General features: G+C 41.8%; 1 protein-coding gene across 4 annotated transcripts in view; it reads right to left on the reverse strand.

Moving 5' to 3' along the window:
* LOC124012838 (engulfment and cell motility protein 1) overlaps positions 1–14,219 on the reverse strand; it is a 161,811-nt gene that overhangs the window by 15,257 nt on the left and 132,335 nt on the right. For all 4 annotated transcript variants that reach the window (XM_046326832.1, XM_046326831.1, XM_046326833.1 and 1 more), the window contains one exon: positions 3,326–3,489. In XM_046326832.1, coding sequence (XP_046182788.1) covers positions 3,326–3,489 — 164 coding nt within the window. The remainder of the gene's footprint in view (positions 1–3,325; positions 3,490–14,219) is intronic.

The following is a 14,219-nucleotide window of genomic DNA, read 5'->3' on the forward strand; positions in this document are numbered from 1 at the left end:
CCTTTAACGTTTACCAGCCAAATAAAACAAAAAATCAGTCTACCCGGCAGAGCAAATCAAGTGCACCTAAAGGTCTACCGCTGGCCAATCAGATAACTCAGATCAACCTGTATGCACAGATCTAGTGTCATAGACTGTAAAAGGTTTCCTCGATGCACAGCAAAGTTGATGTGAGATTTCAAAGCTTTTAGAACCAGAGAGAGACAAAACAAATCCAACAAAGAGCTGCTGTTTTTATGAGTAAGTTCATGTTCAACAGTTTTATTAGCCATACAATGTGTTTTTATGAGTAAGTTCATGTTCAACAGTTTTATTAGCCATACAATGTGTTTTTCCATAAGCTTGCATTGTTATTATTTGCGGCTTGTCTTTTTTATTATCAAGGAATATTTCACTTTCTCTGGTCATAGAAATTTTGGCCATCAGCTGGAAGACTGTCCCCTTATCTCAGCAGAGGGAGAGATGAGGCTTCACTGCTGCCCCCTCCACTCAGACTGACCATCAGCTGGAAGACTGTCCCCTTATCTCAGCAGAGGGAGAGATGAGGCTTCACTGCTGCCCCCTCCACTCAGACTGACCATCAGCTGGAAGACTGTCCCCTTATCTCAGCAGAGGGAGAGATGAGGCTTCACTGCTGCCCCCTCCACTCAGACTGACCATCAGCTGGAAGACTGTCCCCTTATCTCAGCAGGGGGAGAGATGAGGCTTCACTGCTGCCCCCTCCACTCAGACTGACCATCAGCTGGAAGACTCCCTCATCTCTGAGAAGAACAACATTTTACAAAAACAAAAAAAATCTGAGTGGTAGATCTCAGCTTGCATTTTGACTCAAAGGAATATTGACTCAGAAAGGAATATTGACTCAGAAAGGAATATTGACTCAGAAAAGGTTGTTGACCACTGTTGCAGCCTAATAAGAACTTAATGGGGTACTGACTGAATACCATTTGTAGGCAAACCAGATTATAATGCAGATTTTCAATCATGAGGGGAACCGAATGCATGCGTCTGATGCAGCATATGTAAATAGCTGAATTTAGGTTTTTTAATGAAAAAGGGGGTGAAATAAAGGAGGGATGGAGGTCTATTAAATGTGTGTTAACGAAAGTGTTTCCTTTCTTCCACAGTCATATTGTCTCTCGTTCCCTTTGTTTGCTTTCTTCCACAGTCATATTGTCTCTCGTTCCCTTTTCCTTTCTTCCACAGTCATATTGTCTCTCCTTCCCTTTGTTTCCTTTCTTCCACAGTCATATTGTCTCTCGTTCCCTTTGTTTCCTTTCTTCCACAGTCATATTGTCTCTCGTTCCCTTTGTTTCCTTTCTTCCACAGTCATATTGTCTCTCGTTCCCTTTGTTTCTTCCACAGTTTTGTCTTCCACAGTCATATTGTCTCTCGTTCCCTTTGTTTCCTTTCTTCCACAGTCATATTGTCTCTCGTTCCCTTTGTTTGCTTTCTTCCACAGTCATATTGTCTCTCGTTCCCGTTTCCTTTCTTCCACAGTCATATTGTCTCTCGTTCCCTTTGTTTCCTTTCTTCCACAGTCATATTTTCTCTCGTTCCCTTTGTTTCCTTTCTTCCACAGTCATATTGTCTCTCATTCCCTTTGTTTCCTTTCTTACACAGTCATATTGTCTCTCGTTCCCTTTGTTTCCTTTCTTCCACAGTCATATTGTCTCTCGTTCCCTTTGTTTCCTTTCTTCCACAGTCATATTGTCTCTCGTTCCCTTTGTTTCCTTTCTTCCACAGTCATATTGTCTCTCGTTCCCTTTGTTTCCTTTCTTCCACAGTCATATTGTCTCTCGTTCCCTTTGTTTCCTTTCTTCCACAGTCATATTGTCTCTCGTTCCCTTTGTTTCCTTTCTTCCACAGTCATATTGTCTCTCTTCCCTTTGTTTCCTTTCTTCCACAGTCATATTGTCTCTCGTTTCCTTTCTTCCACAGTCATATTGTTTCCTTTCTTCCACAGTCATATTGTCTCTCGTTCCCTCTGTTTCCTTTCTTCCACAGTCATATTGTCTCTCGTTCCCTTTGTTTCCTTTCTTCCACAGTCATATTGTCTCTCGTTCCCTTTGTTTGCTTTCTTCCACAGTCATATTGTCTCTCGTTCCCTTTTCCTTTCTTCCACAGTCATATTGTCTCTCCTTCCCTTTGTTTCCTTTCTTCCACAGTCATATTGTCTCTCGTTCCCTTTGTTTCCTTTCTTCCACAGTCATATTGTCTCTCGTTCCCTTTGTTTCCTTTCTTCCACAGTCATATTGTCTCTCGTTCCCTTTGTTTCCTTTCTTCCACAGTCATATTGTCTCTCGTTCCCTTTGTTTCCTTTCTTCCACAGTCATATTGTCTCTCGTTCCCTTTAATTCCTTTCTTCCACAGTCATATTGTCTCTCGTTCCCTTTGTTTCCTTTCTTCCACAGTCATATTGTCTCTCGTTCCCTTTGTTTCCTTTCTTCCGCAGTCATATTGTCTCTCGTTCCCTTTGTTTCCTTTCTTCTTCTCTCGTTCAGTCATATTGTCTCTCGTTCCCTTTGTTTTGTCCTTTCTTCCACAGTCATATTGTCTCTCGTTCCCTTTTCCTTTCTTCCACAGTCATATTGTCTCTCCTTCCCTTTGTTTCCTTTCTTCCACAGTCATATTGTCTCTCGTTCCCTTTGTTTCCTTTCTTCCACAGTCATATTTTCTCTCGTTCCCTTTGTTTCCTTTCTTCCACAGTCATATTGTCTCTCGTTCCCTTTGTTTCCTTTCTTCCACAGTCATATTGTCTCTCGTTCCCTTTGTTTCCTTTCTTCCACAGTCATATTGTCTCTCGTTCCCTTTGTTTCCTTTCTTCCACAGTCATATTGTCTCTCGTTAACTTTTTAAAAATCTTTATTTGGACTGGTTAAAGAATAGGGCATCATGAGAAGATTTATGTCATGAATATTAGCAGCTATTTTCTTTCTTCAATCTCACAGGCATCATGTTTTAGTCCTCTTTTTAACGAAGGATTGGTTACATCTACCTAATGAATATCACCGATTCCTTCCTTTCTCAGGCAGTAAAATCACTGATTCCTTCCGTTCTCAGGCAGTAATAACACTGATTCCTTCCTTTCTCAGGCAGTAATAACACTGATTCCTTCCTTTCTCAGGCAGTAATAACACTGATTCGTTCCTTTCTCAGGCAGTAATAACACACACACACACACACACACACACACACACACACACACACACACACACACACACACACACACACACACACACACACACACACACACACACACACACACACACACACACACACACACACACACACACACACACACACACACACACACTTGACTCACAGGATGGGGCGTGACTGGAAGTCTTCTTGGTTCATCCTCTCAGACTGGCGTATCTTCAGGATCTCAGTATAACTCAGGTTCTGCAGGCGACTCTTCAACTGGTCCAGGGAATTAGGCTTCTGTGTCAGCGCTCGTATGATCTGCTCTCTTACCACCTGCATCACCTGGGAGGAGAAGAAAGAGGGGGATTTAGACGAGGGGAGAGGTGGTAAGAACTTCGATGTCTGGATAGGTAGAGAAGGAAATCTAGGCTACACATTTGGGTCCGGTTTCCCAGACAGATTAAACTTAGACCTGGTCCAAAAGCATTCTCAATGGAGGTTCTTCTTTCTAGGACTAGGATGAATCTGTGTCTAGGAAACAGTCTCATGATGTGATATAAATACGCTGTTGTGCAAAGGCACATTAAATGGAGGAAAACAATTATTTACTCGCACACATACAGTTATATGAATACATATCACTTTCACATCACTGTTCGGAGCTTTCGGGGCAAACATCCCATCTCCTCAAAACGTTTGCTCTTGAAGACGTTTGCAGAGCTCCTGAGGGAGAGAGAGAGAGCCAAGGAACCTCTGGGAAACAGTCCTTTAAACAGAGCACAAAACACGAGAGAATTGTATTTACTTTATTTAACAAGGCAAGTCAATGACGGTCTACCCCGACCAAACCCGGACGACGCTGGGCCAATTATGTGCCGTTCTATGGGACTCCCAATCACGTCCGGATGTGATACAGCCTGGATTCGAACCAGGGACTGTAGTGACGTCTCTTGCACAAAGATGCAGTGACTTAGACCCCTGCGCCACTCGGGAGGTCAGAAAATGTTTTCTTGCTGCTCCAGTAAAGAGCCCTGGGGACTAATGGTGCGGATGGCAACTATAAACCCGGGTAGTTTGACTCCTGGAAGCTGGCTGAAAGCCGTGGGATATCAGATAAAATACCAGAGGTATGATGCAAAATTACTTGTTTACTGTTCTAATTATGTTGTCAAGTTTTTAATAGCAATAAGGCATCTTGGGGTTTGTGGTATATGGATAATTTACCACGGCTATGGGCTGTATCAAGGCACTCTGCATTGCGTTATGCATAAGAACACCCCTTAGCTGTGATATATTTGCCATATACCACACCCCCTCGGGCCTTACTTCTTAAATAACCCACACACAGAAGCGTGTGCGCCACTCACACAAACGGGCACACAAGGGCGTCGGATTGAGTCACTAATGGTGAATAACTCCACTGCCAGTTTATGGGGTCAGAGGAGCACATAATGTGTGCTGGTAAGGGGATGGAGAGCCACTTCCCAGTAGATAAATCATAGAAGGTTTTATCAGTGCACATTTTGTAATATAGTCCAGTGAATCTTCCCTCAGGGGGAAAGGGCAGGATGAAGGGGGCTAATTTTATACTGCCTAGCCTCCTGTAATACTCTGCATGCATCAGTGGAGAACATTCACTCAACGCATCCCTAACACTTGCTTATCCATTCGTATTGTTAGACTGTGGGAGAGAATCACGAGGCATGCCACTACATCAGAGATAGAAAGTCAGAGGGCACAGGATACTGTTGTATCCTTCACTCCTGGCTATAGCCACATTCTGCTGAATGGCTTCCTATCAGAACCACTAGACGACCTCCTGTCCTGCATATTATAATTACAGTATATAACTACAGTAGACTACTCTCCAGTATGTTTCATATTATATATAAATACCATATATAACTACAGTAGACTACTCTCCAGTATGTTTCATATTATATATAAATACAGTATATAACTACAGTAGAGTACTCTCCAGTATGTTTCATATTATATATAAATACAGTATATAACTACAGTAGACTATTATGTTTCATATGATATATAATAACTACAGTAGCCTACTGTACAGTATGCTTCCTATTATATATAGCTACAGTATATGACTGTTTCATATATCTACAGTACATAACTACAGTAGACTACTGTATGTTTCATATGATATATTACTACAGTAAATAACTACTATACCTTTCATTCACAGTACAGCACAGAAAGTCATCATTAAGGAAAGGAGATAAGGAAAGGAAGCTAGCCTGTGTATCTATTCACCAGTAAGATTATCTCAGCCTTTTGTTATGAAGTTGCACCCTCGTGCTGTTGTGATTCTAGAACAAGCTATAATCCGACCCTCGTGCTGTTGTGATTCTAGAACAAACTATAATCACACCCTCGTGCTGTTGTGATTCTAGAACAACTATAATCACACCCTCGTGCTGTTGTGATTCTAGAACAAACAATAATCACACCCTTGTGCTGTTGTGATTCTAGAACAAACTATAATCACACCCTCGTGCTGTTGTGATTCTAGAACAAACAATAATCACACCCTCGTGCTGTTGTGATTCTAGAACAAACAATAATCACACCCTTGTGCTGTTGTGATTCTAGAACAAACTATAATCACACCCTCGTGCTGTTGTGATTCTAGAACAAACAATAATCACACCCTCGTGCTGTTGTGATTCTAGAACAAACTATAATCACACCCTCGTTCTGTTGCGATTCTAGAACAAACAATAATCACACCCTCGTGCTGTTGTGATTCTAGAACAAACTATAATCACACCCTTGTGCTGTTGCGATTCTAGAACAAACAATAATCACACCCTCGTGCTGTTGTGATTCTAGAACAAACTATAATCACACCCTCGTGCTGTTGCGATTCTAGAACAAACAATAGTCACATCCTCTGTAACCCATGTGGTGATTTATGACATTAGACACATACTGTAATTGTATCATTGTACTGTGATGGAAGGGACTGTCTGTTTCGATGGGTGGTGTGGGTTCCATCCTTAGTGAATGAAGAGTGTTGTAGGTATTTAGATGTAACCCCTCTTCCTAACAGGGTTCAATATGTTGGGAATCATCAATGAAGTGCGAACAAGTAATGAAGAATGATCCACACAGGGAAGGGAGGGAGAGATGCTTTTTCTTGCCACTGTATATGTATGTGAACCCTTCAGAATTACCCAGATTTCTGCTAAAATTGGTAATCAAATTTGATCAGATCATCATCAAAGTCACAACAATAGACAGACATCGTGATCTTAAACTAATAACACACAAATTATTGTATTTTTCTTGTCAGTGTAGGTTGGAAAAAGTATGTGAACCCATTGACTAATAACTTCTCCAAAAGGCCCTTCTTCGGACACTGTGTTAACTAACCTCCAGACGAGCTTCAATGCCATACAACTCTCCTTCCGTGGCCTCCAGCTGCTCTTAAATGCAAGTAAAACTAAATGCATACTCTTCTACCGATTGCTGCCCGCACCTGCCCGCCTGTCTAGCATCACTACTCTTGACGGTTCTGACTTAGAATATGTGGACAACTACAAATACCTAGATGTCTGGTTAGACTGTAAACTCTCCTTCCAGACCCACATTAAGCATCTCCAATCCAAAATGAAATCTAGAATTGGCTTCCTATTTCGCAACAAAGCATCCTTCACTCATGCTACCAAACACACCCTCGTAAAACTGACTATCCTACCGATAGTCAGCTCACTGGTCACCATAGCAGCACCCACTCGTAGCACGCGCTCCAGCAGGTATATCTCACTGGTCATCCCCAAAACCAACTCCTCCTTTGGTCGCCTTTCCTTCCAGTTCTCTGCTGCCAATGACTGAAAATCACTGAAGTTGGAGACTCATTTCCCCCTCACTAACTTTAAGCATAAACTGTCAGAGCAGTTTACTGATCATTGCACCTGTACATAGTCCATTTGTAATTAGCCCATCCGACGACCTCATCCGCATATTTATTTTTTTGTTGCTCCTTTGCACCCCAGTATCTCTACTTGCACATTCATCTTCTGCACATCTATCACTCCAGTGTTTAATTGCTAAATTGTAATTACTTCGCCATTACGGCCTATTTGTTGCCTTACCTCCCTAATCGTACTTCATTTGCACACACTGTATGTAGACTTTTCTATTGTGCTATTGACTGTATGTTTGTTTATTCCATGTGTAACTCTGTTGTTTTTTATGTTGCACTGCGTTGCTTTATCTTGGCCAGGTCGCAGTTGTAAATGTAAACTTGTTCTCAACTGGTCTACCTGGTTAAATAAAAATAAAACATGAAATTGGAGATGATGGTTAGAGCTGCCTTGCCCTGTAAAAAACAATCACAAAATGTTAGTTTGCTATTCACAAGAAGCATTGCCTGATATGAGCCATGCGTCAAACAAAATAGATCTCAGAAGACCTAAGATCAAGAATTGTTGACTTGCATAAAGCTGGAAAGGGTTACAAAAGAATCTCTAAAAGCTTTGATGTTCATCAGTCCATGGTAAGACACATTGTCTATAAATGGAGAATGTTCAGCACTGTTGCTACTCTCCCTAGGAGTCACCGTCCTATAAAGATGACTGCAAGAGCACTGCGCATAATGCTCAATGAGGTTAAGAAGAATCATAGAGACAGCTAAAAACGTACAGAAATCTCTGGAACATGCTAACATCTCTGTTGACAAGTCTACGATACGTAAAACACTAAACAAGAATGGTGTTCATGGGAGTACACCACGGAAGAAGTCACTGCTATCCACCAAAAATATTGCCGCACGTCTGAAGTTTGCAAAGGTGCACTTGGATGTTCCACAGCGCTACTGGTCAAATATTTTTTGGACAGGAACTACAGTTGAGTTGTTTGGAAGGAACACACAACACTATGTGTGGAGAAAAAGAGGCACAGCACACCAACATTAAAACCTCATCCCAACTGTAAAGTATGGTGGAAGGAGCATCATGTTTTGGGGCTACTTTGCTGCATCAGAGCCTGGACAGCTTGCTATCATTGATGGAAAAATGAATTCTCAAGTTTATTGAGATCTTTTGCAGGATAATGTTAGGCTATCTGTTCACCAATTGAAGCTCAACAGAAGTTGGGTGATGCAACAGGACAAAGACTCAAAACATAGAAATAAATCAACAACAGAATGGCTTCAACAGAAGAAAATACGCCTTCTGGAGTGGCCCAGTCAGAGTCCCGACCTCAACCTGATTGAGATGCTGCGGCATGACCTCAAGAGAGCAGTTCACACCAGACATCCCAAGAATATTGCTGAACTGAAACAGTTTTGTAAAGAGGAATGGTCCAAAATTCCCGCTGACCCTTGTGCAGATCTGATCCGCAACGACAGAAATGTTTGGTTGAGGTTATTGCTGCCAAAGGAGGGTCAACCAGTTATTAAATCCAAGGGTTCACATACTTTTCCACCTTGCACTGTGAATGTTTACACGGTGTGTTCAATGAAGACATGAAAACTTATAATTGTTTGTGTGTTATTAGTTTAGGCAGACTGTGTTTGTCTATTGTTGTAACCTAGATGAAGATCAGATCAAATTGTATGACCAATTTATGCAGAAATGCAGGTATTTCCAAAGGGTTCACGTAAAAAAATTGCCACTATATATTTTTTATTTGTGTGAGTGTAATGTCTACTGTTAATTTATGACTGCTTATTTCACTTTTGTTTATTATCTATTTCACTTGCTTTGTCAATGTAAACATATGTTTCACATGCCAATAAAGCCCTTTGAATTGAATTGAAATTGACAGAGACAAAGGAGGGAGAGAGAGAGAGGAAGAGTATACACGTCTGTGTGTGTGTGTGGTGTATGTGTTGTTGTTGTCTGTGGATAGAGGCGATTATAGTGCAGGATTCTGATCCAAAAAGCTTAGTGAAATCTTCCCAAAGAAAGACTGATCCATCGCCAGGGGTAAGAAATAAAAAATGGATAGAGGGAAGACAAGACATCACGAAAGGAATACAAATATGAAACAAGACGAGACAACACATCACCCAAAAACCTTCAGACTAAGGCTTCAAGGGTGTTGTTTTTTTTGGGAGGGGGTGGGGGGGTAATCCTCTAAAAAAAAAAAAAAAAAAAACGGCATTAGCTCACAGAGAAACAAGTGAAAATGGCCCTACTTCAAATCCACTATTTGGGCATCCATGCATACTGTTAGTGAGTGCCACAAAGAGGAATTAAAGGAATTATCCCATTTATAATTCCAGATTCGATAAGCCGGTGGCATCACCCCCCCCCCCCTCCTACAAAAAAAACAACATAATTTTCCAGCTGATTACACTCTTTAATCCAGGTTTATCTTCTGGGATGCAAATATGTTCCGCTGTGGTAATCACAGGGCTCTGAGTAAAACTTGGCATAACAATGACCTTGGAAAACAAACAAAAGACAGGGAGGGGGAAAACAGCAAGATAATAACTGCACTGTCATGTTTCCAGATATAGTACGACTGGGTAGTTATCTGGAGCGTTGAACGTTTGAACCCATCTCTGTTACCTCAGGATTACGTAACCTTTTGTTGTTTTGATGTTTTGAGAGGTATGACCTCCCCTACTCCCTTCTATGTAGTAGACAGCATTCATCAGGCTCTTGTTCATTAGGGAAAACATGTTGAAATAGGAAAGGTAATAATGCTGCACTGAACACATCCCTGAACTCTTCCCACCTCAAACTCTCTCTATTAGGCTGTTGGTCTCGCCATACATTATTGTTGTTAATCCTAGTTCTCCTCAGCTGCCAGTAACCCCCAAAAAGCAGAGGTGAGAATTAGCCTGTCACTAATCATGGCCCTTTCCTCTCTCCACTCTCACTTAACACCCCACCCACCAGACAGTCAACAGGGGGAGAAAGATAGCCAACAGGGATAGATGCCAATACTATAAAGTGACATTCTTTCCAATGGCCTATTTTCATATCCTAGTGGAGGTACTAAACTCCTCTCCTCTACACTCTTATCACCTTTCGGCCTTCAGGGGGAAGAAAACAGGGAAAAAACCTAAATACTCAGTTTCATCCTATTCTCTCTGGAAGAACAGAGTCATGATGGGAGGATACTTTAGAGACACCAATGTCTCCCATCTCCACCTTTATTTAACCAGGAAGGCCAGTTGAGAACAAGTTCTCGTTTACAACTGCGACCTGGCCAAGATAAAGCAAAGCAGTTCGACACATACAACAACACAGAGTTACACATGGAATGAACAAAACATACAGTAGAAAAAAAAGAAAACAAAGTCTATATACAGTGCAAATAAGGTCAAATAAGGGAGTTAAGGCAATAAATAAGCCATGGTGGCTAAGTAATTACAATATAGCAATTCAACACTGGAATGGTAGATGTGGAAGTAGAGATACTGTGGTGCAAAAGGAGATAAATAAATAAATACAGTATGGGGATGAGGTAGATAGATGGGCTGTATACAGATGGGCTATGTACAGGTGCAGTGATCTGTGAGCTGCTCTGACAGTTGGTTCTTAAAGCTAGTGAGGGAGATGGGAATCTCCAGGTTCAGTGATTTTTGCAGTTCGTTCCAGTCAGTGGCAGCAGAGAACTGGAAGGAAAGGTAACCAAAGGATGAATTGGCTTTTGGGGTGACCAGTGAGATATACCTGCTGGAGCGCGTGCTACGAGTGGGTGCTGCTATGGTGACCAGCGAGCTGAGATAGGGCGGAGCTTTACCTAGCAGAGACTTGTAGATAACCTGTAGCCAGTGGGTTTGGCGACGAGTATGAAGCGAGGGCCAGCCAACGAGAGCGTACAGGTCGCAGTGGTGGGTAGTATATGGGGCTTTGGTGACAAAACGGATGGCACTGTGATAGGCTACATCCAGTTTGCTGAGTAGAGTGTTGGAGGCTATTTTGTAGATGACATCGCTGACGTCAAGGATCGGTAGAATGGTCAGTTTTACGAGGGTATGTTTGGAAGCATGAGTGAAGGAAGCTTTGTTTGCGAAATAGGAAGCCGATTCTAGATTTCATTTTTGATGGGAGATGCTTAATGTGAGTCTGGAAGGAGAGTTTACAGTCTAGCCAGACACCTAGGTATTTGTAGTTGTCCACGTATTCTAAGTCAGAGCCTTCCAGAGTAGTGATGCTGGATGGGCGGGCAGGTGCTGGCAATGATCGGTTGAATCTCACAGTTCTCCATAAAAAAATCTCACACACACACACACACACACACACACACACACACACACACACACACACACACACACACACACACACACACACACACACACACACACACACACACACACACACACACACACACACACACACACACACACGCCAGTCTCTGAGTCTGCATACAGGCTCATAATTAAGTCTCGTATTTATTCTCCAATTGTAATTACAAGTGATCTGTCATTCTGTCACATCAGTGGATTAACCATGGCCATTTGGTGTGGCCCAGGACAGGAGTGACAGGGGTGACATTGATGAATTTTGACAAGGTGTGTGTGTGGGGGGGGGGGTTACATTTTGTTAGTCCCCCCGACGTCAAATGCTATTTCTAGGGGGTTTAGGATTAAGGTTAGAATTAGTGTTAGAGTTATGTTAAGGGTTAGGGTTCGGAACTAGGGTTAGTTTTAGGGTTAGAGTTAGGAGCTAGGGTTTGGTTTAGGTTATTGGGTTAGGATGAGGAGTACGGATTAGGGAAAATAGTATTTTGAATAGGACTGAATTGTGTGTCCCCACAAGGTTAGCTGTACAAGACTGTTTGTGTTAAAAGTCAAGCAGGGGCTTTGCCATAATAATACAGGAACAACTTCCATCCCTACAGGAAAGGCAATGAGTGACTCATTTAACCAAATTGTTAGTACTTACTGGTTTCAATTCAAAATGACATCAGTTGTTGAGAACTAGGTCATCTATCTACTTTCAGATATCTGTGGTTTGTGACTCATTCACCCTCCCAAACGGACCCATCCCATAAGGCTCTGGTCAAAACTAGTCCTCTATTTGGGGAATAGGGTGCCATTAGAGAGGCAGCCCCAGTCCCATGGGACTGTCATTAATATTCAGTATTTAATGACACGTCTTGAGCAGGAAAACAATTCTGTTCTGTCCATGCGGCTCCACTCACACTAATTAACAGCTTGAATATTCATCCTATTTAATAGGAACACATGGTCCCTTCACAACATGGCGCTCATTATGAATCATTTATTAGACTCCGTTCAAAGACCAACCATTCAGGCAGCGTTGCTCACAAAGCACCTTGACAGAGGTGAGCCTGACAGACTTCGAGGTCCTGTTCATTAAGCACCATATCGAAGAAAACAGACTGAAACAGGGAGGGACTACCTGGACTTGTCCAATAGGAAAGGCTCAGTTATGTCTTTGGTTACAAAACATTTTTTTTTAAGTATCTGCCCTAATGAACATGACCCAGTTCTGAAGGTACACATTATCATTCCAATTCAGAATTCATCCCTCTATTACTGAGAAAATTACAATGAACGAACGAATGAACGAACGAGAGAGAGAGAGACATAAAAAGGCATGTTTTTTCTTTGTACCGGGAAAGCTCTGAAATGCTGATGAATAGAATGAGTTGTGGCAATGGTATACACTTTACATGTTGTAGGTAAGTCACTGCACTTTCAATTATTTTCCCCTACATTATTCCTGATCCAACCTCACTGTTCTAACACAAGATAAAGTACTGGGCCAGTATTCTTAAAGCGTCACAGAGTAGGAGAGCTGATCTAGAATCAGGTACCTCCTGTCTATTTGATCTTATTTATTATAATCTAAAAGGCTAAACTGATCTTAGATCGGCACCCCTACTGTGAGACACTGAAAACAGGCTCCGATGGCATTTCTGGTTCTTTCAGTGTAAAGGCATGTGAACATTTCTCAGTGCAGCAGTGTTACAGGCTTGCCCTTTCCCTCTCTCTCTTTGTCCCCTAGAGACCTGTTAGAGAGAGTCTCTCTGCTAGGAGCAAGCATATATGTCAATGCATCCTGGCATCTGTGTGTGTGTCTGTGTGTGTTTCTGTGTGTGTGTGTGGCTCTCCAGAGAGATCATTCCTTACGCTTCAGCGAGGTTCTGTTTATTACTGCTGCATGATGTTGCCATTTTTAATACATGCAGAGATTGTTGTATAGGGAGGGTGTCCATGCAGAGATTATTTTATAGGGAGGGTGTCCATGCAGTGCTTGTTGTATAAGGAGGGTGTCCATGCAGAGATTGTTGTATAGGGAGGGTGTCCATGCAGAGATTGTTGTATAGGGAGGGTGTCCATGCAGAGATTGTTTTATAGGGAGGGTGTCCATGCAGAGCTTGTTTTATAGGGAGGGTGTCCATGCAGAGATTGTTGTATAGGGAGGGTGTCCATGCAGAGATTGTTGTAATAGGGAGGGTGTCCATGCAGAGATTGTTGTATAGGGAGGGTGTCCATGCAGAGATTGTTGTATAGGGAGGGTGTCCATGCAGAGATTGTTGTATAGGTAGGGTGTCCATGCAGAGAAAACATGTTTAAAGGGAAGGTGTCCATGCAGAGAAAACATGTTTAAAGGGAAGGTGTCCATGCAGAGAAAACATGTTTAAAGGGAAGGTGTCCATGCAGAGAAAACATGTTTAAAGGGAAGGTGTCCATGCAGAGAAAACATGTTTAAAGGGAAGGTGTCCATGCAGAGAAAACATGTTTAAAGGGAAGGTGTCCATGCAGAGAAACTGTCAAAAAAGGTATTCATCAAGAATCAGCTGATCGTGGCAACAGAACAGAACATGTACTATAGCGTACTGTTTCACACACAAAGTTTTGTAGGCCGTCATTTAAATAAGAATGAGTTCTTAACTGACTTGCCTAGTTAAATAATAGTTAAATAAAAAATATAAATATATATATATATATAAACTCAGCAAAAAAAAGAAACACCCCTTTTCCAGGATCCTGTCCTTCAAAGATAATTCATAAAAATCCAAATAACTTCACAGATCTTCATCGTAAAGGGTTTAAACCACTGTTTCCCAAGCTTGTTCAATGAACCATAAACAATTAATGAACATGCACCTGTGGA

This window comes from Oncorhynchus gorbuscha, linkage group LG24 (genome assembly GCF_021184085.1).
Source record: "Oncorhynchus gorbuscha isolate QuinsamMale2020 ecotype Even-year linkage group LG24, OgorEven_v1.0, whole genome shotgun sequence".
Taxonomy (NCBI): Eukaryota; Metazoa; Chordata; class Actinopteri; order Salmoniformes; family Salmonidae; genus Oncorhynchus; species Oncorhynchus gorbuscha.